Raw genomic sequence first — 27653 nt, 5'->3', positions numbered from 1 at the left:
TTTGAACCTCTTCAAAAGACCAGAGTGTAATTTTTTGAGCTGCCATCGTGAGTCGGATAAAAACAAATGTGATCTCTGCTGCAGCTGGAGACTTTACAGATGGAGAGTAGGTGCTGGACGTCTGCGTTGCGTGTCGTAGATTAACGACTCTCTCTGAACAATCAGCGCTCTGCAAGGTTTAGTCCCTACTCGGCTCACTCTGAACCATGAGAGAACAGCGACTAAACAAGAACCCGCTTCCAGAACCAGGACCAGTGAAGCAATGTAGCCCATCAGGTCCAGTCACTCAGACAATGGTAAGTCTGTAGACAGTAGATGGTCCAAATGATGTAGTGTGCACTGATGCCTTCAGGGGGCAGTGTGGTTATTTCTAAATGTAATGAGCAGTTTTCTCCTAAGTGTGTGTGTACAGAGAGATCATAAAGTGTGAAGATGCTCCTTTTGAGGGAATTATCATGATATTTATGACTTTTGGAACATTGCTGTGAGGATTTGATGGTGTACAGCCACATAATCATCAGTGAGATCAGGTGCTAATGGTGGATGATTTATTTTGAGTCACAAACCTCAACAGAGATCTGCACTAAACACAGCCACCCCAACACTGGGCTGAAATAACATGGTGTAAAGGGATGCACCTGTGAGTTGTGAGTCACATGACCACGTAATGGCCCACAACTGTGGGAAGAGGTGTGGCTAATGAACACACGAGGGAACAAGACATTGCAGACAAGAATGAACCAAAGAAAAATTCGTAACTAAACAAAGATAAATGCTGATACCTGACATTACCCCCCTTGAGTATTACCTCAAAATGGTATCAAACTCCTAACAATGGGGCTGCCACAGGAGGCTCTGCAAATACGTTCACAGAGTCAGAATCACCTCCTGCTCTCTTTGACACCTCTAAATGTCCCTCCACTCCTGAGCAGGAGTTTACTGCTGAGAGGAGACACTGGTCAGAGCTGAGCGAGGGGATCTTCATTTTGGTTTCTCTGTTTCTTCACTTCACGCTGTAACTGACTCTTGAACATGAAGTCGACTTCTGAATCAAATTGACCAGAACCTTTAAGCTCCGGTTAAGCGGCTGATACTCCAGTGTTCTCCCTTTGCTGGACCCCTGCTCTGGGCTGCCCCCTCTGACCACAGTGGTGCGCACTCAAGACAAGGACAAACTATAACCAGAGATAAACTGACTGATATCTGACTGATGAAAGTTGTTGTGTTGTTTTAAAACTAACTAATTGCTACTTTAACTGTGTAGTTGTCAGTGCTGTCATGAGCAAGGTGAACTCAGAGGCCAAATGGGCTAAAGAACCACATCCTGTTTCATCTTAAAATACACACCTTTACACACACACACACAAACACACACAGGTATTTCAGTCTTTGTGGAGACTGTCCAAACACCAGTTTTAAATGAAACACATAATTCATTTCAGCAAACCATCAGCTCTGATCTTTTACTTTTTCTAATATTCTAATATAAATGTAAATATCTGTGGAAATACCCACACATCTTTAAAGCTACTAAATGTTCAGGTTTTCAATATAAGAGTGAATGTGCAGTCCCCACAAAGTGCTAAATACATGCTCAAACAGACACAACAGGTTTGAGTTTCTCTGGTCAGAGGTAGAGTTGAGCTACAGCACAGTCATCATCCTCAGTTTATCTTCAGTGGTGCACATGAGTTCTCCCTGCGTTAGATTTCAGAGCTCTTCAGGGCAGTAGGTGACTGAAAAGAAGATCTGTAAACACATCAGAGCAGCCATTTCTGCTGGATTTCTGCACTGAGAGGACGTTTGAGGAAGCTCTGAAGAATCTCAGATTGCAGTGAGCTTGAATTCCCAGCGATGAAGACCTCTCTCGTCACGGTGTGTACTCTGCTCACTGGTAAGACGCTGACTTTCTGTTGTTTAAGGCTGGTCAGTGATGAGTGGTCATTTCTGGTGGGGGGAGCAGTTAAAACAGTGGGTCAAAGAAGGGCCCTCACATGTTTAATGACGCTGTCACCAGTTCAGGGCTTTGTCCTTCTTTGGACCTCCTTTAGTAGAAACTGGAAAACTCAAAGATTAGATTTAAGAAGCTATTATCTGAGCAGTAAGAGATTATTTGCTCAAATGAAAGTAAAAACAAATAACACTGAGTGATATTCTCTGTGTTAATGCATTGGTTTAACCTTTAACATCTTTCCTTGTGGCAGTGCAGATTTATTGGAGGTTATCAGACTTCATTATTCTAAATAAAGTGTGATATCACAAATTCATACGTGACGGAGAGCGTCTTTTCATCACACCCACTCACAGCACATACTTTAGAAAATTAGATGTTGTTTTTATAATTATATATAATTGTATATAATCAAAACTCTTATTTAGAAGATACATTATTTTAAAGAATGATAATTTCAGGGGCCTAAGACATATGCTCAGTACTGCATGATTCTGCTAAAGGCATAGAAGCTGCACAAAAGGTAAAGGCGTTTAGATACGAGCTCCATCTATGAGTTTTGGCACATTAGACTCTCTCTGTCTCCTCTTGTAGAGGGATAAATAGCTGTAGATTTGTTCCTGATTTGCAAAAGTTTCTTTAATTTATGTGTTGCGTTTCGTATGAAGCATGTTATAAAAGGTGCGCAGTGACAGGGCGCAGAGTAAATGCGCGAGACTACACTGCAGTTGTATAAGTTACAGTCCATCAAGTAAAACTTAACTTTAAATTCCTGGGATGAGTCTTGGATGATTGAGGACTTTAAATTCATGGTTCAAATGCTCCAGTGTCCAAGGAGCCAATCACAGACAGCTACTGCAAAGGTTCGATAACAGTACGGCGTTCAAAAATGTTGCACAAAAGAATGGATCTCATTAGTGATTAGTTTAAACTCTTTTATACTGCAACAATGATTTATCAAACAATTAATTCTGAACTACTGGAAGTTGCTCTGAATAACAGGTGGTATGATTTGTGAAATATAATTAGATTATTTATTATTTTTTTATTTATTAATTTATTTAGTTTCTGCCTTTTTATTATTTTTAATCATTTTTATTAAGAATTCAGTCATGTCAGATTATACATTCAAGGTCTTTCGGACAGTACACACACTTTATGTTTTATGTGTTTTCAGGAGCAGGTGTAAATTTCACAAGGCTATGAACATTTTGATGAATCTGAATATTCACAAAACAATTTATTTCTGAATGGTTTTCATGCAAATTAATTCTGCTCGCGTTTCATGAATGAGGCCAATTGTCTGTAAATGGACTTGCTCAGTAACCGCCAGCACACAAACTCACTCAAATGCATACTCACCCACATTTAACAAAATACTCCACAGAGGGCGCTGTTCAGTGTTTTGCTTCAGTGAGTCTAGGTTTCCTTGTTAGGATTTTATTATATATTTTTTCTTATATTATTGGTATTCTTTTCTGTCTTTCTACTTGTCCATGCTGGTGTTTGTTTGTGCATGTGCGTGTGTGTGTGTGTGTGTGTGTGTGTGTGTGTGTGTGTGTGTGTGTGTCTGTGGCACTAAATAAAAGCACATTGCCTTTTTTCCTACATGACGATCTATTTAGAGTGATTTGATCCCTGGTTATAACTGGAATATCAAAAATATTACAAATTTAAACATAGTCTAAGTTTCCTGCTGGTCTTTACCTATTACTCATTTGTACACAGTGACTGCTCTGTTGTGATCTGTGCAGAGTGGCTCCACAGGCCCTGACTGATAAATTTAACCAGGAAAGAAAAGAATGGCAGTTTAGACCCTTGCTTCTGTTGTTGGACCTAACCACACAGCACTACTTCAGCAGGGCGGTGTAGAGTGTGTGTGAATGTGGTCAGCAGTGAGGAAACACACTTCAGCTCAGCGCTCCATTACACACCTGCTCTCGGCACTTCTAGTGTTAAATGTGTCACTAGTCGAGGCTGATCTCCCATTTCCTTTTTTTATCTTTCACATTAAATGTTGTTGTATTCAATTGTTTATTTCTAAGAAGCTAATATTGGTGTTATTCTCCATCCTCTTTTTTAAATTTTCTGTTCCACATTAAAAATGCAGCTAATTTTTGAAATAAACCGTTTCTTTGTTTAAAACACACAAAAAACATGGACTTTACACTTTCAATAGCGTAGTTATTTCTCACTAACCTCGAAAAACCATGAACATTACATTTTTAATACCATTGTTAGTCCACTTTTCTTCATAAAAATAAAAAAAAACTTAGGCATCACAGAGTTACAGGTGAACATTTGAAAAGGGGTGTGTCAGAATATGGTGAATGGGTCAGTCTGCCATGAGGTTCAGAGTTTCTGTCTTTCTAATGTAACCAGCTGAAATAAGGCCAAGAACAGTTATAGGTATAGGTTATAGGTTATAGGTAGTATTAGAATTAGAGTCGTGCCAGGGATAATATTAGAGATAGAACTAGGGTTAGAGTAAAGGTAAGTTTTATGTTTTGTTTTGTGTTTAAGGTTAAAGTTAGGGGAAGGATTAAGCGTAGTTTATAAACTCTAAACATGTCAAAGTAACCTGTGCATCAACAAAGAGTGAACTATAATTAGTACACATTGTACGAGTCCTGGGAAGGTTGATGTAGATAAATATGTACAAACTGATCCTGAGACCAGGCTGCTGTGGGGGTCATTACTGAACTGACACTGGTGACGTTTTCTACTTCACATTCTCACTTTATCTTTATCCAGAAGGAGCTGTTGATCTTTGATCAGTCTGAAGACCACACTCAGTGTGGAGATGGTAAACGTTCCACATGCACTGAGTTACACCACTGAGATATATCCTGAAAGAGGAGGAGAAACACAAACAGTCTTAACCTCACCACATGTTCTTAGAGAGAGTCTAAGGTCTGTATTATGGTGCAGTCGTGGTCTAATGGTTAGAGAAGAGGGATTAGAGCTGGAAGGTGACTGGTTCAGTTCCCAGGACTGGGAGGAAAACTAGGGGCAGTGGAGTGAAGGAACAGCACTGTCCTCCTCCATCATCCACGGCTGAGGGCCCTTAGACAAGGCACTGAACCCACATTATCCCCCAGGCCCTGTAACTCTACTCTGGTCTGGGTCCACTGCCCCTAGTGGACACACACACACACAATGAATACAATTACTTTCTTATCTGTCTCCTTTCTCTTGGGACGCCCCGTACAGAGCAGGAAAGACAATAAATCGATCAAAACTGTGACACACACACACTGTTCTTTGGATCTGAGGTGTCTCTTATACAGTTTATTTAAAGTATTTGTGTATGTTCCTACAGCTTAGCTCTGTGTTACACTTGTAGTCTGTGTGTGTATTAAAGTGTCTCATTTATTTATAGCCCACACTCACTGCAAGTGTTTACTACAGAGCACTGCACTGTGTCCATGTCTAGAGAGAGTGCAGTTACTCCACTGTATGCTGTATATTATACTGTCCTTATACTGTGAAGTATACTCTATCTATCTATCTATCTATCTATCTTCAGTTGAAGCCTACTGCCTCTTTAATCCTGTTAAATGCTTTATCCTGATAATGAAGTGTAGATTAGTGTGTGTTTGGTGAAAGCTCTGTGACTGAAGAGAGATGCTCTGTTTTCTCTTTGTTGTGACAGTTGTGAGCGGTGGTGGTGGTATGATTCATGACGAGATCAAAGAGACTGGAACAGAGGGCAGTGCTGCAGTCATCCACTGTCCTTACACTGAAGGATATGAAACTTACATCAAGTATTTCTGTAAAGGAGTTTATACAAACTGTACCACACTTTTACAAACTAATGGGGAGGACTCCTGGAGACATGAAGGAAGACTCTCTCTGAATGACAACAAGGAACAGAGACTGATTGTAGTGACCATCAGAGATCTCAGGATGGAGGACACAGGACCCTACGGCTGTGGAATTGAGAGAATAGGACAAGACCCGTTTACTCTGGTCCGTCTGACTGTGAATAAAGGTGTGTTGTGTTTAAATGAACTGTTCTGTGTATGGTTTTATAATCTGAGTTCACTGCTGGGATCCTAAAGGGTTAATATGTTTATCTCCATCAGCTCCACGCCCTCCACAACGACCCCAGACCACCACAGTCTCCTCCACTGTCTCCACCACAGTCTCCACACGTCCAACCCCAGGTAACTGACACATAATTTGAGTTGTAAAGGCTTAGTTTTACTGTCTTCATAAATTTCATATCAATAATCATAACAGTCATCACGTGAGGGTCTTTATGTATATATCCAGTCAGCCACAAGATTAAAACCACTCAGAGGTAAACTGAGGAAGAGTGATGCTTTGACTCCAGTGCCCCCTGTAGAGTGGTGGGTTCAGGTGTTGAAGATGATGTAGGAACCAGGAGAAATGTGTGAGCAGCCACAGTGAGCAGGAGAAACAGCCTACAGAGACTGATGAGCTCTTACAGCGAAACTAGTCCAGAGTTCATTACGAATTAATGTGTGATTTTCAGACGTTCTGTGAATGAAGAGAGAGCCCTTGTTTTCTCTTTGTTGTGGCAGTAGTGATGCTGCATGAGGAGGTCACAGAGATTGGAACATAGGGCAGACCTCAGGATGGAGGACACAGGACCCTACAGCTGTGGAATTGAGAGAATAGGACAAGACCCGTTTACTCTGGTCCGTCTGACTGTGACTAAAGTGTTTTCTGTAAAATTAAACTTTCAGTTTAAGGTTCAATACAATTGATTCACTGCTGGGATCCTAAAGGGTTAATCTGATTCTGTACATTAGCTACAACTCTTCCACAAATATTCAACACCACCACAGTCTCCACTCAAAGTGGAGTTTTTAAACCCTGTGTCCACTCACTGTCCACTCTGTGAGACACTCCTCCCTCGTTGGTCCACCTTGTAGATGTAAAGTCAGAGACCGTAGCTCATCTGTCGCTGCACAGTGTGTGTCGGTCGTCCTCTAGTCCTTCATCAGTGACACAGGACGCTGTCGGCTGGATGTTTTTGGTCGGTGGACTATTCTCAGTCCAGCAGTGACACTGAGGGGTTTAAAAACTCCTGCTCCAGCACTGCTGTGTCTGATCCTCTTGCACAAGCACAGCACACACTAACACACCACCACCACGTCAGTGTCACTGCTGGACTGAGAATGATCCACCACCACATCACACCTGATCTGCAGGCCATTAAAAATGGGGTGAAAGTTGGCGAACAATGCAGAGCAACAGATGGGCTGAGAGGACATTGAGTGTGGATACAAGGTCATGGTTTTAATGTTACGACTGATCTGTGTATGTATATTGGTAAGTGCAGTGTACTTGTCTGTGAGTTTGTGTCTCTGTCTCTGTGTGTGTGTGTGTGTGTGTGTGTGTGTGTGTGTTATGAACAGGGAACGCGACTGCAGCAGTGACTAACACAACAGGAAACAGCAGTCGACCGATAGGCCCCCAGTCGTCCTCAGACTCAGGTCTGAACCACATTTCCCACAATGCCCTTCAAACACACACTGACACAGAGGCCCAGCTTTAACAGAAAACACAGTAAAGACCAACAGCTTGAGCACAAAGTGTAGAATTGTGTGTAAAATTAATAATTTCAATATCAGGATGTGGCTTCTACATGTTAGGAGTGGTTTGAGACACAGCAGATTACACACACCCCTCTTCTCCTCAGAGCAACACAGTTCTTAATGAAACATCTGTGACCTGCTTTGGTGCAAACCCCAGAGCAGTGTTCTCCCCCCTGTCTAAATAGCCCTGTTCAGAATGCCCACCTTCAGCACCTGTTCCTTTAAATGATAGTGAGCCGCTTGCTGTTCACCCCGACCCTGAGCACACAGCAGTGAGGAGTGAGGAGCAGAAGCTCTAGTTTTAAGCAATTTTCATTCAGTTCTGTTTCTTCTCCGTTCCTCCATTTTTACTCAGTGCTCTTATTTTTCCACACTCAATTTGTCAGTTTTGCTGCATTTAACCATGTCACAGGTACCGTGCTGTGATTGGACAGACTCAGACGAGGGGGCGGGGTGATTCTAAAAACTCTGCACTTGACGTCAGATGTGGAGCAGAATCAGAACGTCTCGTTTTATCTTATGTTTTCAGACTTAGGCAACACATAGTAAACTGACTGGGTCTTGTTTCACAGTGTGTGGGTTGGTGGGCTCCAGATTCACACATTAACCCATAAGAGCCCAGAAGTCACCATGAAGCCAACTTGTGAGAAATATAAAACAGACCAAAGACACACTGAACCCATTTTGTCCACATTTCTTGGTGTATTCTGTAGTTATTTTGGGGTTAAAATCCCAGTGTGGCATAAATATCATAGCAACTATTTGTTAAGTTATATTTCAACGATTTGTACTTGAAATGGGATTAAAATAGGATTTATGTGACACAGACCACTAAAGCATTGGAATTTTGAAAAAGGCTGGAATACAACTTTCAAAAACTAAAATATGGTTTTAGCATTTCTCTGGGCTCTCAGTCCTCACCAATCACACCGTCATTCTGTAAATGAGGTCACACTTTCACAAATTCACAAGAGGTCATGTGACTGCATCCAGGACGTTCAGTACGTGTCACTTAGGATCATCATGATTTAAACTGAAGGACAATGGGTGTAGGGAACTTCCCAGACCTTAGAAATGGTGTGTGTTACATTTGTCACCGCAGGTTCTCATTGGTTCATTTGTACATTCAATGAATAAGTGATTTTGTTTTCATAATATGTCCCTTTTAATAATGAAATCAGTGAACGACTCACTGTGTCCAGTAATATTTATAAGTTAATATTAGAGAATATATTTTTGGATGTAATTTTGAACCATTTCTATTGGTCAGTTTCTTAAAACATAGTAAAAAATGCAGGTGGAGTTTTTTAAATGACGTCCAAAAATTCAAATGAATTTCAAAAATGAAGATCCAATGTGTTACACCTTTTTGTGTTTTATTCTGACTTTTCACACATTAATGTTCTCAGGTTCCCTCTACACACTTGGAGGGGCTCTGTGTGGGGTCCTCCTGGTACTGATCGTTATATCAGGACTGTACTGTGCCTTAAGCAGGGTTCCGAAAGATGGGAGAGGTACGTAACAAGCAAATATTTTAGTGTTTATTAGAAATTCTATGTAGACATTTTTCAGAAACCATGTTTTTTTTCCTCGGCTCTAGTCTCAGGTCGGTCAAACTCAGTGAGGAACACAGAGGTTGGCAAAGATTTTTTGGTTATATCTTCTTTTATATATTATTATTATTTTAGGTGCATTATCAGAAAACTCTACTGGTTTATATTTTCAGGACGTCCCATTATACGAGGAGATACAGGATACTGACATTAACAACTCCATCACAACCCATCAGTGCCCAGCAGAACACTCCAGAAACACCTCCACCACTGACCAAAGACATAACTCTCATCCAACAAGCACCACTGTGTACTCTACAGGAACAGATGTGGTCCTGGATAACACACTGGGGGCCAGTCATACACACCCCAGTACGGACCTGCAGAACCAAGGCCCAGAACACCACTACAGTGAGGTCCATTTCATAAAAAACAAAGAAAATAATCCTTCACTGGAAAATAAAGATACCTATTCATCTGAAAAAGAAGTAATATATAATCCCATTTACTTGTTATAACTGATCTTCAGCTCTCTGCTGACACTTTGTGCTAATGTTAGCTATTGGAGCTAGGCTTCAAGTTCAAAACAGATGTAAAAAAAAATGCAGCTCTGTGATTTCACTCACTTCTGCTTTCACATCGCTGGGATTTCTAATGTTGTGTTAGTGTTATTCCTAAAACACATTTTGTATAAAACATGGTGTGTGATGTTTGCACTTCATCAACATATGAAAAGACTTGCTGAAAAAACTGGAACTCCTCTTGGGAAAAGTGCTTAGGACCCCCTGTTGGACCATGAGTGAAGTGCATGCATTACTTTTTTATTTACATTTCATAGCAGCACTGCATTGCACCAGTTGAAATATTAACTCCTGTACATTATCATATTAATCTCTGAGCAATTCAATCTGTTTTTCAAATCAACATTTATAAATAAACATTTAAACAATGCTTCAAAGTAATTTTAAGGAACCAAATTTATTTGTGTTATATCTAAAGGATTTTCAGTTTTTAAAAGTAAAAACATTTTGAAAATGTAATAAATGTGATACATTCTGAAAACTGTAATTAAAGATCTAACAGAATGTAATATATTTAAAATTCAGTTGTTTATATCATTGTTCTGTGTGATTTAGCCTTTTAAGGATTAAGGTCAGATTAATTCAGCACTCATTAAAGGCTTATGATTGTACTCATGTTTTACTTGATTTGACATTCAGGCAAAGTGTAGCCTGTGAGTGTTGTGTACATATGGGGTCTATACTCACCCTTGTGTCTCACAGCGTCTAAGCTTGATGTGTCTGGGAGATACAAACATGTTAAGTGTTTCTCTTTACCACAGTAAATGGATATATTACCTTCTGTATTTCAGTGCTCCATGACTCTTAGTTAAAAAAATATTGTAAGGGCAGCCGTGGGTCTGGAATGTCACCTGTTCAATCCCATGGTAATTGGGAGTGGGAGAAGAGCAAGGCACCTTGAGCAAGGCACCTAACCCCCAACTGCTCCCTGGGCGCCAGGGACACTGCCCACCGGTACGCAGCCGTGTGTTCATCCTAGTGCACTACTGTGCCTGTGTGTGTATTCAGTGCCACAGAGGGGTTAAATCCAGAAGACATGTTTTATTCAACATGGTACACTGACAAATAACAGATATTTAGCTTTAGGTTTTTACATTTATGTTTACACTTTTTATAATAATGATCCAAACACTGACTGTAAATGACAATTAATGACTTGAAAATGATGTTCTCGCATATATTTTGAATAAATATCCTTCAAGAAATGCATTTCTGAGTCACAAAGTGGTGTTTGTATTTGTTTTACATTTTTATGAAATCATCTTCTATGGACCTGCCCTGCTCTCTTATAAACAAAGGAAAACATAAATATCCTTGATGACTGAGAGTGGAGCTGATTGGATTCCCTAAGGGATTGTATCTGCTGATGTTGCTGTAGTTGTATCTTTTTTCTCCTGTGAAGAATCAGACAATTGTAAATGGTCATTACAATTTTTTGGGGTTCTCCAGGCCTCAAGGCAACTACACAAACACTGCAACATCTGAGCAAATAAAGATGTTTTTTCTTGCCAGCTAATGATGGTGATATACCCCACACAGGTCTCTGATTATATATGCCCTACTACAACACCTCTTGTTCTCAGTCCACCTTTTTGGACTTTCGATTCTTGCAGAGGTGTTAAACTAGTTTCTTGGCAATTCACAGCTCTGCAGAGACATGTGTGCAGAGGTGTGTTTCTGCTGTCCTCCTACACTCTGAGGTCAGCTCATGAAGTCTGTAATTAGCAGTAATTGGCGTGTATCTAGTGAGTTCACTGAGGTTGAAAAATAAACTGTGTGAAGTTTAGACTACTGCCCCCAGGCACTGTTGCCTGTAGGGGGATTGTGTGTTCAGACATAAATGATCCTCTCTCTGATTTGCCTTCCTCTCTCTTGAGCATATTAAAGATGCTGTCAGTAACTTTTTCCAATGATTCTTCTTCTTCTTCTTCTTGTTGTTAAACAGATGTTATACTGACACCTAGTGGCCTGGACGATGACTGAGTAACTCTGTACCAAACATGGCCACCCCTGGAGCTTTAAATAGCATGGCTTTAAGGATGCACCTGTGAGCTGCAGTCACATGACCACCTAACACCTAAAAAAACAAAGGTAACAAAGAAATCCTGATATCTGACAATGCTAAGAATGTCCAGAAAATGGACAAGAACAAATTCCCTGGAGAAGTGTTACTAATAAAAGAAAAAAAAACATTGGGGAGCACAACATGAGAAACCAAACATGACAAAGTCATCATAACAGTGGAAGAGCTACTGTGGATGAAACTGATGAAACTGCTGACACTGCGGCTAAAGTGTGGTACATTCAGTGCCTGTGGCACTAGCCCAGTCTCCGCACAGGTGTGAAATGAAGGCAGGGTTTGGTCCCTTTGCTGGGCTCTGGCCTGTCACCTCAGACAGCAGCCGCACACACATTTTTTTTTACTGTTTTGTTGTTTCGAAACCAACTGACTGCTCTTTTAACTGTACAATTGTCCGTGCTGTAATGAGCCAGGATAACTCACAGGGCAAAGTGGCACAAGAACCACATCCTGTTTCAACTAAACACACGCCCACTTACACACACACTTTCCCACATTTGTATTCCTATCTTTACTGGGACTGTACAAACACAACCATAACCATTGGGTATAACCCAGGGCTAACCTCAGCCAAACCATAAGCTCTGATCTCTAATATTCTTATGTAAATATAAATATCTGTGGAAAATGCCCCCACACATCTTTATAACTACTAAATGTTCAGGTTTTTAACATATAATGAAAGTGCAGTCCCCACAAAGCACTAAATACATGCTCAAACAGACACACCAGGCTTAAGTTTCTCTGGTCAGAGGCAGAGCTGAGCTACAGCACAGTCATCATCCTCAGTTTATCTTCAGTGGTGTACATGAGTTCTCCCGGCTTTACAGTTCAGCGCTCTTCAGGGCAGAAGGCGACTGAAAAGAAGATCTGTAAACACATCAGAGCAGCAATTTCTGCTGGACTTCCGCACTGAGAGGACGTTTGTGGAAGCTCTGGAGAATCTCAGATTGCAGTGAGCTTGAATTCCCAGTGATGAAGACCTCTCTCGTCACAGTGTGTACTCTACTCACTGGTAAGATGCTAACTTTCTGTTGTTTAAGGCTGGTCAGTGATGAGTGACTCTGATCCTGATGCTTCCACCTGGTCTAGTGTAGCCCCCTGGTCTGACAGTGTATTTGTACATATCTGACTATATTTTATATATGTTAGCGTGAAATGATTCGTACAATGTGTACTAACTATAGTTCACTGTTCATGGATGTACATTTTAACATCTGACTCCTGAAACTTCAGCCATAAATCCTTGCCTCATATAAATCACAAAAAAAAAAAAACTTGGACTTTACAGCTTTAATACACAGATACTTTCCAGAGCTACCACTATGTGCCGTGTGGCTCAGCGTTTCTGGCTTTTTTGTTTGTTTTCTTAACGTTTCCAGCTGAAATAAGGCCAATAACAATCATGGTTGTGATTATGGGTAGTATTGGAAATAGGGGTCATGTCAGGGATATTATTAGAGTTAGAGCTAGGGTTAGAGTAAAGGTTAGTGTTGTGTTTAAGAGGCAGTGTTAACACTCATTTATAACTCTCTGAACCCATCAAACTAACCTTTAAATCAACAAAGTGATGAACTATAATTAATACACATTGTACGCATCCTGAGAAGGCTGTTTTAGTTAAATATTGTCACTCTTTTTGCCTTGTCTCTTGTTTCTCTCATCTGTATTTGTTTTGTTACAGTCTCCTCCCTTGTCTCTGCCTTAGCTCCGCCCTCTCATTAATGTCAGCACCTGTGCCTCCTTTGTACCCCTTCCCCCTCGTTATCTTTCTCAGGTGTTCCTTGCCTGTAGTCATGGGTGTATATATATCCCCTTGGTTTCAGTCCTCCCTTGTCTGGTCTTTTCTGTGGATGTGTATGTTTTTTGTACATGTTCGCACCAGTTCACGGTTGTTTTCTGTTTGTTCTAGTTTGATCTTTATATTCTGGTTTGTGTTTTCCTTGCCCTTCCCGTGTTTAGAAAGTTTATGTTGTGTTTGATTTTTACTTATGTTTCTGTAAATAAAAGACTACTTCCATTTACGTCCGCCTCCATCATCCCTTTAACCGTGACAAATATGTACAAATTGATCCTGAGACCAGGCTGCTGTGTGGGGTTATTACTGAACTGACACTGGTGACATTTTCTACTTCACATTCTCACTTTATCTTCATCCAGAAGGAGCTGTTGATCTTTGATCAGTTTGAAGACCACACTCAGTGTGGAGATGGTAAACGTTCCACATGCACTGAGTTACACCACTGAGATATATCCTGAAAGATGTGGAGAAACACAAACAGTCTTAAACACCTCACCACTGAGCTGATCTGGAGTAATCACTACAGATTTCTGTTAGAGGAAATAAAGATTTCAATTCAATTCACAGGGGGCAGGGAACTCCAGCAGACCCCTGTCAACTTGATTTAACTTAACGATGTGTAAATTTGTTAGTGTTTCATGAAAGCTCTGTGACTGAAGAGAGATGCTCTGTTTTCTCTTTGTTGTGACAGTTGTGAGCGGTGGTGGTGGTATGATACATGACGAGATCAAAGAGACTGGAACAGAGGGCAGTGCTGCGGTCATCCACTGTCCTTACACTAAAGGATATGAAACTCACATCAAGTATTTCTGTAAAGGAGTTTATACAAACTGTACCACACTTCTACAAACTAATGGGGAGGACTCCTGGAGACATGAAGGAAGACTCTCTCTGAATGACAAAAAGATACAGAGACTGATTGTAGTGACCATCAAAGACCTCAGAATGGAGGACACAGGACCCTACGGCTGTGGAATTGAGAGAATAGGACAAGACCCGTTTACTCTGGTCCGTCTGACTGTGAATAAAGGCGTGTTGTGTTTAAATGAGCTGTTCTGGGTATGGTTTTATAATCTGAGTTCACTGCTGGGATCCTAAAGGGTTAATCTGTTTATCTCCATCAGCTCCACGACCTCCACAAAGACCCCAAACCACCACAGTCTCCTCCACAGTCTCCTCCACAGTCTCCACACATACAACCCCAGGTTAGTGAGGTTGTATGTGAGCCCTTTGAGGGCTATTAATATTATTTTAATAGTATTGCCTCGTGTAGGCATTTATAATTAAACATATAATTCCATCTGTTAAAATAAGCAAATGAAACATGGTTGTTTTTTGCTATAATATTTTTCTCTAATTATTTATCATTATTTATCATATTGTCATATCAAGTCTCTCTCTTTTTACTGAATGGTACAGTCTGATTGTGGCAGAGTGGGACACATGAATGTTTCTGCTCCGGGAATGCTCAGCTCAGCTGTCAGTTGTTCTAACATAAGTGCTACCGCTACACACTTGAGCTGTCGCTAAGCTTGAGCCAGCCAAAAGCAGACTTTTAGTTAGCGTGATGGGAGGCATCTTTCATGGCTGCTGTGTCACCCAGAGCAGCGGGCAGCCATCCCTGGCGCCCGGGTAGCATTTTGGGGTTCATGCCTTGCTCAAGGGCACTTTAGCCATGGAAGCCTTCCGGTACTAAGCCCAGTCTCTAACAATTAGGCCCAACAGTCTTGTGTGTAGCAGCAAACACACACTAACACACCACCACCACCACCACGTCAGTGTCACTGCAGCGCTGAGAATGATCCACCACCATACCTGTTCTGTGGGGGTCCAGACCATTAAAGAAAAGGGTGAAAGGGGACACACAAAGTATGCAGAGCAACAGGAATACAGTCTGTAATTGTAGAACTACAAAGTGCTCCTGTGATCAGGGGACATGATAAAGTGGAAACTGAGTGTATACAAGGAGATAGTTTTAATGTTATGGCTAATCGTTGTATGTGTGTGTGTGTGTGTGTGTGTGTGTGTGTATGTGTGTGTGTTATGAACAGGGAACTCCACTGCAGCAGTGACTAACACAACAGGAAACAGCAGTAAGCTGACAGACCCCCAGCCGTCAGCAAGCTCAGGTCTGAAGTAAACCACATTACCCACAATGCCCTTCAAACACACTTACACACACCATCACACACATACGGGGACACACACAAAGACAGACTGAGTCCCAGACTTAAAAGAAACCAGAGAAAAGATGAGCAAACAGATTGAGCACTAAATGTACAAGTAATAAAATAATAAAAATAGGATGTGGCTTCTGTGTGTTTTTCCTGACCTTCACAGTGCACTACAGAGGGGAGACACACAGTAGATCATACTCTGGTATGAAACACCATTAATCTGTACACATTAAAGTGGACACAGACCCCTCTTCTCCACAGCGGAACACATTTCTGTTTCTTAATGAACCGTCTGTGTCCTGCTTTGGTCCAAACCCCACGAGCCCCACAGCAGTGTTCTCCCCCAGTCTACACCGCCCTGTTCATAACGCCCACTTTCTGTTCTAAAGTCTCTCACTTGACGTCAGAAGCGGAGCAGGTTCATTTTATTCCATGAGTTCTGAGGCCACAGTAAACTGTGTGGTCTTGTTTCACAGTGTGTGGGTCGATGGGCTCAAGCATAAAGTAAATCAAAAGCTAAACAAAGCAAAAAATGCTAATATGTTAATTATAAAGATTTTAATTGACTGTACATATTCAGAAAACAAAATTCTTCTTTAAACACAAGCCTAGAAGAAACAGAAAATGCCTCTGTATTTCTTCATATGTTAATATTAGAGAACATATTTCATTCATTCTTTCATTGTCTGTAACCCTTTTCCAGTTCAGGGTGGTGGTGGGTTCAGAGCCTACCTGGAATCACTGGGTGCAAGGCAGGAACACACCCTGGAGGGGGCGCCAGTTCTTCACAGGGTGACACACACTCGCACATTCACACCTATGGACACTTTTGAATCACCAGTCCACCTACCAACGTGTGTTTTTGGACCATGCGAGGAAACCGGAGCACACGGAGGAAACCCACACAGACACAGGGAGAACACGCCACACTCCTTACAGACAGTCACCCGGAGCAGGACTCAGACCCACAACCTCCAGATCTATGGAGCTGTGTGACTGTGACACTACCTGCTGTGCCACAGTGTCGCCAGAGAACATGGATTTTTCAAATGACGTCCAGAAATGCAAATTAAATTCAAAAATGAAGATCCAATGTGTTACACCTTTTTGTGTTTTATTCTGACTTTTCACACATTAATGTTCTCAGGTTCCCTCCCCACAGCTGGAGGGGCTTTGTGTGGGGTCCTCCTGGTACTGATCGTTATATCAGGACTGTACTGTGCCTTAAGAAGCAGGGCTTCAAAAGATACGAGAGGTACATAACAAGCAAATAGTCAAGTGTTTATTAAAAATTCTATCAAGAAACTTCTCAGAAACCATGTTTTTCTCCTCTGCTCTAGTCTCAGGTCGGTCAAACTCAGTGAGAAACACAGAGGTTGGTAAAGATTTTTTTTTGGTTACATCCTTTTTTTTATATATAATTATTATTTTAGGTCCATAATCAGAAAATTCTACTGGTTCATATTTTCAGGACGTCCCGTTATACGAGGAGATACAGGCTACTGACGTTAACAACTCCATCACAACCCATCAGTCCCCAGCAGAACACTCAAGGAACACCTCCACCACTGACCAAAGACATAACTCTCATCCAACAATCACCACTGTGTACTCTACAGTAACAGATGTGGACCAGGATAACACACTGGGAGCCAGCCATACACACCCCAGTACAGACCTGCAGAGCCAAGGCCCAGAACACCAGTACAGTGAGGTGTATTTCATAAACAACCCAGATATGAATCCTGCGCTGAAGAATGAAGATACATATTCATCTGGAAAACAAGTTATATATAATCCCATTTACTTGTTATAACAGCTCTCAGCTGACTGGATTGAAACTAACACTTAAGCTAACGTTGGCTATTGGAGCTAGGCTTCATGTTCAGAACAGATGTAAAAAAAATGTCAGGAACAATGCAGTTCTGTGATTTCAATCACTTCTGCTTTCACAACGCCTGTATTTCTATTATTGGTACGTGAACAATGTGAGTCATGGCACGTAATGTTTGGGTCTAGCTTATCACTGTATGAAAAGACATGCTGAAAAATGTATGTATATCCCCCTAGCATCATTATTTTTGTATTGTACACCATCATTTGTATATTTTAACTATATGCTTCTGATAATGTGTAATATATATTTTTAAGTTAATTAAAAATAGAAAAAAAAAACCTTGTGCCTTATATCAGTTGAAATACCAGTACATCGTTCTTCAGGCAATTAAATATGTAAATTATATGTAAAAATTATAAATAAACATTTAGACAATCCTTCAAAGTAATTTTAAGAAAACAGATTTATTTTTTGATGTCCAAAATATTTTTTTTCACAGGTGTTTTTAAAACTAGAGAATATTTTGAAAGTGAATTAATAATTTAATACAATTAGTGAAATCATGTTATATTTTTATTATTTTAGTGAGTCATATTTTTTAGTTAAATATAGTTTTAACTGATGGAAAAATGAAACAACAAAATATTTTGTTGCTAGAATTACTTCATAATTGCAAATCCATATTTTGTCCAGTGTGATACATTCAGAAGACTGTAATTAAATATCTATCAGAATGTATATTATTTACAGTTCAGTTTTTTTATTAGTCTTTTAAAGGTTATGAATATATGTGGTCCTTCTGAATTAAAGCTTTAAAGTCAGATTAATTCAGCACTCATTAAAGGCATATGATTGTACTCATGTTTTACTTGATTTGACATTCAGGCAAAGTGTAGCCTGTGAGATCAATCCATGGCTGAGGTGCCCTTGGGCAAGGTACCTAACCTCCAAATCACTCACTGGGTGCTGGGGACGCTGCCCACCGCTACACATGAGTGTGTTCACTAGTGTATATATGTGTGTGTGTGTGTGTACACATTTTATCGAACGTTGTACTCAGACAATAACACACATTTAGGTTTATGTATTTACATTTATGTTTATTTTTTATGATAATGATCAACAATTTTACTGTAATTAACCTGATTTTCAATCCTGACAATTGTGTCCTCACATCTACTTTGATATCTTTTCTCTTTGTGAAGAATCAAAGAATTGCAAATGGTCAAAAAACTTTGGGTTCTCCAGGGCGTCAAGGCCACTACGAAAAATTGCATCTTCTGAGCAAATAAAGGTATTTTTCACATTTTTGAGAAGATGACATTGCTGCAAGGAAAGGACCACTGTTTTCCAATCGGAACATTGCTGCCTGTCTAGAGTTGGCTAAAGGCTTGGAGACACAACACAACTTTTAATGTTTGGACAGATTATGAACAGACTGGGAATAAAAGCTAACAGTGTGTTTTGTGGCTCACTGTTCTTTGTTACAGGTAAAACTTATTTGGGGACATGTGCATCCAGAACTATGTAATGTCATTTAGAGCTCCAGTGCACATGCCTGTGTTTACTTTCTGTGCTCTGTTCTTATTGGCAGTTGACAGGACTCGTTGAGATTTGAGTTGGTGAGCGACTACATCCAGATCCGTGTTGAAAAATATCAAACATGTTTGATATGCTGTGACTGGTCTGAAACACAATTTGAAGGTAAAAAAAATCTAAGTCTGTAGTAGGACTCCACAGACTCAGCCTTCAACAGGAAACCAGGGTTAACTTTGGGCTGATAATCATTTAGTGTAACCCAAGTTTAAGGCTGAAATGGACAAGCCAGAAATCAGTTGGAAAAATATTTGACAGATGAGAACTTGATTTTTTTAGTTCAGAGGAAGTAACAGTACTTTCCACCATAAAACATTATGGCACATGTGAAACATGGTGGTGGTGGTGGTGTCATGACTGGGGCCTGCCTTGTTGAGAGCTTGCCATTACAAATGGAACAATTCATTCTGAATTATACTGTAAATGTTCAGACAGGTGCCTTGTTGCCCACTAGGCCACCCCGAGCCAACAGAGGGAGATATGGAGCCACCACACCTTTATTAGGAAAAATCAGCAGCACCTGTTCCTCTCCTACTTAAGGGAGGCCAAGACACACTTCAGTGCTCAGTCTTGGGATTTCTCTTTTCAAGAGTACCACACAAGCAGGTTCTTTCCTGTGGAGTCTTTTAATTAATCCATTTCCCTCTTATTCTTTCTGAGTCTTTGGGTCATCTTTGTATAAAATGTGTTTTTCCTCAGGTCTCTAAGTTATATATAACTTTTGCCAGAGGTATACATACAGTAGGTGTATGCAAAATGTTGGTGTATCCACAGGATACATTTAAAGAAAGCTGGAGCAGATATTCCCAGAAACATAGACTACCTTATGTAATGCATAACATGAGATGTGTTGCTACTTCTCTTGGACAATGTCTTAGATCCACAATGGCCCTTTATAGACAAACAGTCTCTGTTTCTGGGAATGTCTGCTCCAGCTTTCTTTAAATGTATCCTGTGGATACACCAACATTTTGCATACACCTACTGTATGTACACCTCTGGCAAAAGTTATGTCTCTCATGAGTCAGACAACTTAATTTTTACATTGAAAGTAATTTTTTTGGATTATAACTGTTGCTGTTGTTTTGTGTGTATATACTTACATTCTGCAAAATATTGATAATTGGTCAATAAAAATATTTTAAAACCTGTTAAAAAAGCTGCTCAAATTATTGCCTACCCCACCATTACTTCATTCAAACAGCTACATGTTCTTTCTGAGCAATTTCATTAAACATTCAAAAGCTATTGAAATTTATTCTCAAAAATGCATCATCATGGGCCATTAATTGTTAAATTGACGAAAATAACAGGTGTAGTACATCATGTGGGTGGCACTTGATCAAATACAACTGGTTTAGAAACAATATCATCAAAGGTTCAAAAGCTATTGAAATTTATAATGAAATATTTATCACCACGGGCCAGCAATGGTTAAATTTATCAAGGTAGGAGATGTAGCATACATCATGTGTGAGGTTCGTCACCTTCGTTTTTACTGTGTAGTGTAGTTTGTAAACGGTCCCTTAGCTCTCGCGGAGATTGCGGCAGCCCATAGAAAACAATATATTTCGTGTTTTTTAAATGGCAAACATTTCTGACATAAACTGAGTTGTAGTTGCTTGTCTTGCATCCCAAAAACAATACTTTGCAAGTATTAAGTCATTTGCATGCACCGTTTGAGAGCTATTGAAGAAAGAAATCTGAATATGCGAATATGAAACCAACTTTACCGGAGTGGGTTAATGTAGTAATTACGGCGCTAGCCGACTATGCTAAGCTAACCATGTATTTTCATTGGGATTATGGTGATGCCTGTGCTTAAACGTGCCAATATAACCATTTAAAATTATGTAGCTATATCCCATATGAATGAGACAAAGCTTAAGAGTTGGATTTGTAGAGGCTGGGAGTGTGCAGTTTTGTGTTTATTGGGGATTTTTCAGTCGTGTAAACACAGGCTGTCCTTTGTGAGCCCGCGATAAGCGCCCCACAAATTCGCGCGTTGCGAGAATTTAACCCCTTGTGTGCAAAGCAGTGCATTTATCTTTATTTTCTCTGTACATAAATCCCAAATGCTGTAAATATGTTCGATTAATTGGTAAAGAAGGTACAGATGTTGTGAGTATGTGTAGTTGAATGTGAATTATTGTGTTGACCTATTATAGATCAGGTGTTTGGATAGATTTAAAATTGGACCCCCCTTTTCTACGTGTGATGGCGAGCCTCCCTGGATTCCGACCCTGGAAGCTGTCCACAAGTGCAACTCTGCTCTGTGAAACCCCCTTCTTTTCAGTGTTGCTGAACTTTCACTCCTCTCCAGAGCTGTAGGAGAAACACGTACTTTTCCACAGACTGGACCTTTTGCACATACTCAATTCCAACTGCCACCTGTGAAAAAACCGACATTAATTACTCATATATACACACAGGAAAAAAGGGAAACCTTATACTATTGTCATATAATTTGATATACACTGTATTGATTGTGACTGAATTTAATGTGTGCATATACAAAATCTAATTAGGAAGTATTTGTTAATTTATTTTATTTTTGGTATCTGGTGATTTAAACCAAAGAAAGGGATATTTTGATATTGATATATAATTTTTTTTCTTTTCTTATTGATATACATATTTTCCTACCCGGGTAGTAGTAGTAGTAGATAAATATTGATACATATACAGTAATCTGTATATGTATAAAGTAATATAAAGTAATAACAGTAATATAAGACATATTATTCATATTGAATATCCTGCCTGTTTTATTTGATTTTATAATATTTTACTTACCTTTCATTAAAAGGAGGCTTTCCCTAACATCCAAATCTCAGAGCAGTGGTGCAGTGTCATCTCTTGCGTGGTGTTGTCCTTGGCTCCGTAGACGATCCTAGGTTTTTCTGATTGGTTCACAGTATTATTTTATATTTCTTATTAATTAACCCCAGATACTTACCTTTGGTATTTAGCGCTGGTATTTAAATATTGGAAACTAGCTAAGTCATTACTATTTTCTAGTAATACGCTACACTTGGTTTCCGTGTTTAGTCCTGTGTCACACTGCTCTGGTGGTAGAGTGGGATTTCACTAGCCTCTAAGTCAGGAGTTCATCAGTTCTAATGTCTTTTTCTCTCTCTTGGTCCACACCAACACCTTAGTGGTACCTTTTTGTTAATCTTTAGTTAAGTTTGTTCTGAACTTGTGTCCATTAACAAACAACTTGTTTGTAGTTAACATTCTGCTCTTACGTAAAGGGTTCCTGGTTCAACCCCCCCCCCCCCCCACCCCTGTTCATGCTACATTACATATTACCAGTGCAATGTAAAGGTAAATATCAGGAGAGGTAATTAATATCAGGATTGGTGAAATTCCGTCCTGTTCAGGGTGTGTTCCTGCTCTGAACACAGTGATACCAGGCTCTAGACCAGAGGTATTCAAAATCTTTCTTCCTTTGGGACTTTTTTTGGAACCTGGGTCCACCCTCAACTGAAACATGTGTCAATATGCAGACACCTACAGTGTGTGTGTATATATATATATATATATATATATATATATATATATATATATATATATAATGGTTAAAGATGAGTGAATGAAGATTCAAGGTCCTCACCTTATAATCCTGAAGAAACTTGTGGCTCACAATAGAACTGGGTCCATGTGAGGACACTCACCACATGCCATATATGAAGCTGTTCTGTAGGGAGGAATGGGCTAAAAAGATCCAACATCATGTTCATGGCTGATCAACAGCTCCTGGAAATGTTTACCTGCCATTATTGCTGCACAAGTAGCTCAGGCATCACTGTCCACTTTGTCTTTTCGTTAGATTTGTCTTAAGACCAGGCTGGATCCAAGATTAATTTTATTTCTGATGTAAGATTCACAGCTGGACCCTCAGACTACTGCTGAAATGTTGGACATCCTTTAACATTGTACAGCACCTTTGTTCAGACTTTAAGGGTCATGAAAGATGTGTTCAATCTGCTCACCCACTCACTCACCCTCTCACCCCAATCAACACTCACACTCTTTGCCTTCATTCCTATATTATATATTCTATTTCCTATATTGTCATATACACAACACATGACTGCTGTAGATACAGTCAACTAAAGCAAGTCACCAACTCAAAATTACTGAACTTTATGTAATGTTCTGTCTGCAGGTGATAGCATAAACATCACTGCTGTGGCATGGACACTTCTTGCAGGTGAGTGCTACCTTTTGCTCTCCATTCGTTTCTTGCATTTGACAAGGGTGTTTGTATTCTCCGAGTCTGGTTGTATGAGTATCTCTGTTTAGTGACAGAACCCTTCCAATTATTTCAAGGCAATTTCTTGAGATTTACATAAAGCCAAACATAGCTTTGACCAAAACTTTTTTGTTAAAATCTACCCTGCATCATGATATCCACCGAACTTGTTCTTTTTATTTCTCTAATGATTTTCTCTCTTCCTTCCAGTCTTTTTCTGTGCAGTGTCTCCTGGACTCAGAGTGAAAGCACCATTATGAGGAAATGTGTCTATCAACTGTCCAGATGACAGAGGGTCTGAGAAACACCCCAAATACTTCAGCAAAGGCAGAGAAAAGGTGTAGATTGTGAAAAACATGGGTTCACTGTGGATGAGGATGAAGAGAGACAAGATGGACTATACTGTGACCATCAGGGATCTGAATGTGGAAAACACTGGACAATACTGGTGTGGCGTGGACAGGTGGAGTTCAGATGAGCTCACTGAGGTCACCATCCAGAGGACAAGGTGAGGCACTGACAAAGTACATGCTGTGATTTTAAGGAGAAAAAAAACCACAGAACTAACACGTAAGACTGATGGAGATCAGTTCAGAGTTCAGCATCAGGGGCCGGAAACTATGGGCAGCAGTGAAGGAGTTATCAAAAACAGCTAAAAGGTTTAGTCAGTAGTTGTTGATAAGGAGAGCACAGATTACATGGGGGAATTCACTGTAGAGGTGCTGTTGTGATGTAGCATTTAAAGTTCACATGGAACTTTAGGTAGGAAGAGTGTTGTAGGCCCTATGTGAAGCTTATCTTGTATGATTATAATAATTCAACATTTTAAAGGTGATTTGTATTCCAAAATGTATAAAGCCTTGCTCTGTCCACAAAGTTTGGAATGAGAACCGATATTTCCTCTCTGTGCTGTGAGTTCAGAAATTATTTGTGGTATGAATCATATTCTTAAAAATATGGTCACAGCTTTTGTTTTTGCGAAAGCAAGAGCTTAACCCTTCTGTCGTGTTCAGGTCAAACCTGACGGATTTACAACTTAAAACACTCTTAAATATCGTGTTTTACATCTGATTGCCTCAAGGCCTTATGATATCCTCCACACTATGCACCTGAACATAAAATTCAATGAAAGAGGTGATCATCACTTTTATGAGTATTTAGTCAAAAGTGACCGCCATAAGAAATGAATGGGTATCCAGACTATATTCATCCATCAGACAGAAAACATCCCCATATACACCACCCCAACTCACTCGCTCAAACATTTCAGACTGAACAATGTCTTTTGCGGGGACACATCTCTTTCCCATGCCTTTGTGCCTGTCCCCCACATGAAACACACCTTCCAGACGAGTCAGTGTATCATCTTCACACAGACCTCATATATATATATATATAGCTTGATGTTCGCATTGCACTCCTTTTAATATGAGCACAATGAGGAGACTGACCAAGAGGTTACCTGTCGAAGAGGTTCTGGTTTAGGTTTTTGGACATGATGAAGATGTAGTGGAGTATAGACCAAATACCAGATCGAAATGAAGAAATGAAAAGTTTTGAATTAAACTTTTCCAGTCTGAATAGGACCTTTCGTCTGTGACAACATCCAACATTCCACATGATTGTTTGTGCCCGCGGGGTTGCAAAGCTCCACACACACGCACACACATAAGCTAAAACATCAAAGAACCCTTTAAAGTAACACATGGCCCCAACACCCCCCTTCTCTCTTTTAACTAACAGGAACTGTCGAGATAACCAATTTTTATAATGCTTTTAAGAGACTCCTCCTTGGATCACCACCTTAACGTGGTGGAGGGGTTTGCGTGCCTGCGTGAGCCTAGGAGCTATGTTGTCGGGGGCAATAGCCCCTGGTAGGGTCTCCCAAGGCAAATTGGTCCTAGGTGATGGGCCAGACAAAGAGTGATCCATAAAGACACAGATGAAAAAGACAACGAGGACACAGCCTCCCTTGCCCGGAGCAGGGTTACCGGGGCCTCACCCTGGAGCCAGGCCTGGGGGAGGGGCTCCTTGGCGAGCGCCTGGTGGCCGGACTTTCACCTATGGAGTCCGGCCGGGCTTAGCCCGAAGGGGATACATGGGTCCACTCTCCCATGGGCCCACCACCTGTGGGAGAGGTAGTAATCCGGGTCTGGTGCATTGTGGATCGGGTGGTGGTCGGGGTCGGGGGCCCTGGCGTTCCGATCCTCAGTTACTGAAACTGGCTTTTGGAACATGGAACGTAACCTCTCTGGTGGGAAAAGAGCCTGAGCTGGTGCGCGAGGTTGAGAGGTACCGACTAGATATAGTTGGGCTCACCTCGACACACAGTATGGGCTCTGGAACCAATCTCCTCGAGAGGGGCTGGATGCTCTTTCACTCTGGAGTTGCCCAGGGTGAGAGGCGTAAGGCAGGTGTGGGCTTACTCATAGCCCCCCGGCTTAGCGCCTGTACGTTGGGGTTTACCCCAGTGGACGAGAGGGTAATTTCCCTGCGCCTTCGGGTTGGGGAAAGGGCTCTGACTGTTGTTTGTGCTTATGCACCGAACAGCAGTTCAGAGTACCATGCCTTCTTGGGGACCCTAGAGGGAGTGCTGGAGAACACTCATTCTGGGGACTCCATTGTTCTGCTGGGGGACTTCAATGCTCACGTGGGTAATGACAGTGAGACCTGGAGGGGCGTGATTGGGAGGAACGGCCCCGCTGATCTGAACCCGAGTGGTGTTCAGTTATTGGATTTCTGTGCTCGTCACAGTTTGTCCATTACGAACACCATGTTCGAACATAAGGGTGTCCACAAGTACACCTGGCATCAGGACACCCTAGGCCGCATTTCGATGATCGATTTTATAGTCGTATCATCTGACCTGCGGCCATATGTTCTGGATACTCGGGTGAAGAGAGGCGCTGAGCTGTCAACTGATCACTACCTTGTGGTGTGTTGGATCAGATGGCGGGGGAGGATGCCGGACAGACCTGGCAGGCCCAAACGTGTGTTGAGGGTTTGCTGGGAACGTTTGGCAGAGGAACCTGTCAGAAAGATCTTCAACTCCCACATCCGGCAGAGCTTCGACTGCATCCCGGGGGAGGCTGGTAACATTGAGTCCGAGTGGGCCATGTTCCGGACCTCCATTGTTGAGGCGGCTGAACGGAGCTGTGGCTGCAAGGTTGTCGGTGCCTGTCGGGGTGGCAATCCCCGCACTCGGTGGTGGACACCCCGGGTGAGGGGGGCTGTCAAGCTGAAGAAAGAGTCCTATCGAGCCTGGTTGGCTCAGGGGACTCCGGAGGCAGACGACAGATACCGAGGAGCCAAGCGGCTCGCAGCCTCGGCAGTCGCTGAGGCAAAAACTCGGGTGTGGGAGGAGTTCGGTGAGAACATGGAAAACGACTTTCGGTCGGCTCCGAGAAGTTTCTGGCAAACCGTCAGGCGACTCAGGAGGGGAAAGCAGTTTTCCACCAACACTGTATATGGTGGGGGTGGGGAACTGTTGACCTCGACTGGGGACGTCACCAGACGGTGGAAGGAATACTTCGAGGATGTTCTCAATCCCACCGGCACGTCTTCCGCAGAGGAAGCAGAGCTTGGGGACCCCGGGGGGGGCTCGTCTATCACTGGGGCTGAAGTGGCCAAGGTGGTAGGGAAACTCCTTGGCGGTAGGGCCCCGGGGGTGGATGAGGTTCACCCCGGGTTCCTCAAGGCTCTGGATGTTGTGGGGCTGTCCTGGTTGACACGTCTTTGCAACATCGCGTGGACATCGGGGGCAGTGCCTCTGGACTGGCAGACTGGGGTGGTGGTTCCCCTTTTTAAAAAGGGGGATCGGAGGGTGTGTTCCAACTATAGGGGGATCACACTCCTCAGCCTCCCCGGTAAGGTCTATGCGGGGGTACTGGAGAAGAGAGTCCGACCGATAGTTGAACCTCGGATCCAGGAGGAACAATGCGGATTCCGCCCCGGTCGTGGAACACAGGACCAGCTCTTTACCCTCGCTAGGATCCTGGAGGGTGCATGGGAGTTTGCTCAACCAGTCTACATGTGTTTTGTGGATCTGGAGAAGGCATTCGACCGTGTCCCTCGGGGTATTCTGTGGGGGGTGCTCAGGGAGTATGGGGTACTGGGCTCTTTGTTACGAGCTATCCAGTCCCTGTACAAACAGAGCAGGAGTCTGGTTCGTATGGCTAGCAGTAAGTCCGACTGGTTTCCAGTCGGAGTTGGACTCCGTCAGGGCTGCCCGTTGTCACCGGTTCTG

At 41.6% G+C, this 27653-nt stretch overlaps 1 protein-coding gene across 1 annotated transcript; it reads left to right on the top strand.

Moving 5' to 3' along the window:
• Nucleotides 1–206: 206 nt before the first annotated feature.
• LOC136677434 (polymeric immunoglobulin receptor-like) lies at nucleotides 207–17809 on the top strand. Its single transcript, XM_066654954.1, has 12 exons — nucleotides 207–296; nucleotides 4706–4757; nucleotides 5607–5945; nucleotides 6040–6120; nucleotides 8931–9035; nucleotides 9396–9485; nucleotides 14228–14548; nucleotides 14661–14741; nucleotides 15588–15665; nucleotides 16861–16968; nucleotides 17054–17088; nucleotides 17185–17809. Exons 1-12 carry the CDS (start codon nucleotides 207–209, stop codon nucleotides 17527–17529), a joined length of 1725 nt encoding a protein of 574 aa, XP_066511051.1. The 3' UTR covers nucleotides 17530–17809.
• The last annotated feature ends 9844 nt before the right edge of the window (nucleotides 17810–27653 follow it).

Source organism: Hoplias malabaricus, chromosome 2 (assembly GCF_029633855.1).
Source record: "Hoplias malabaricus isolate fHopMal1 chromosome 2, fHopMal1.hap1, whole genome shotgun sequence".
Taxonomy (NCBI): Eukaryota; Metazoa; Chordata; class Actinopteri; order Characiformes; family Erythrinidae; genus Hoplias; species Hoplias malabaricus.
Note: the sequence above shows the minus strand (reverse complement) of the source record. Positions and strands in the feature narration are given on the sequence as shown.

Coding starts and splice junctions, on each gene's coding strand:
- LOC136677434 (XM_066654954.1), top strand. CDS start 207: ATGAGAGAACAGCGACTAAACAAGAACCCGCTTCCAGAACCAGGACCA. Junction 297..4,705: donor GTCCAGTCACTCAGACAATG/GTAAGTCTGTAG, acceptor ATCTTTATCCAG/AAGGAGCTGTTGATCTTTGA. Junction 6,121..8,930: donor CTCCACACGTCCAACCCCAG/GTAACTGACACA, acceptor TAATGTTCTCAG/GTTCCCTCTACACACTTGGA.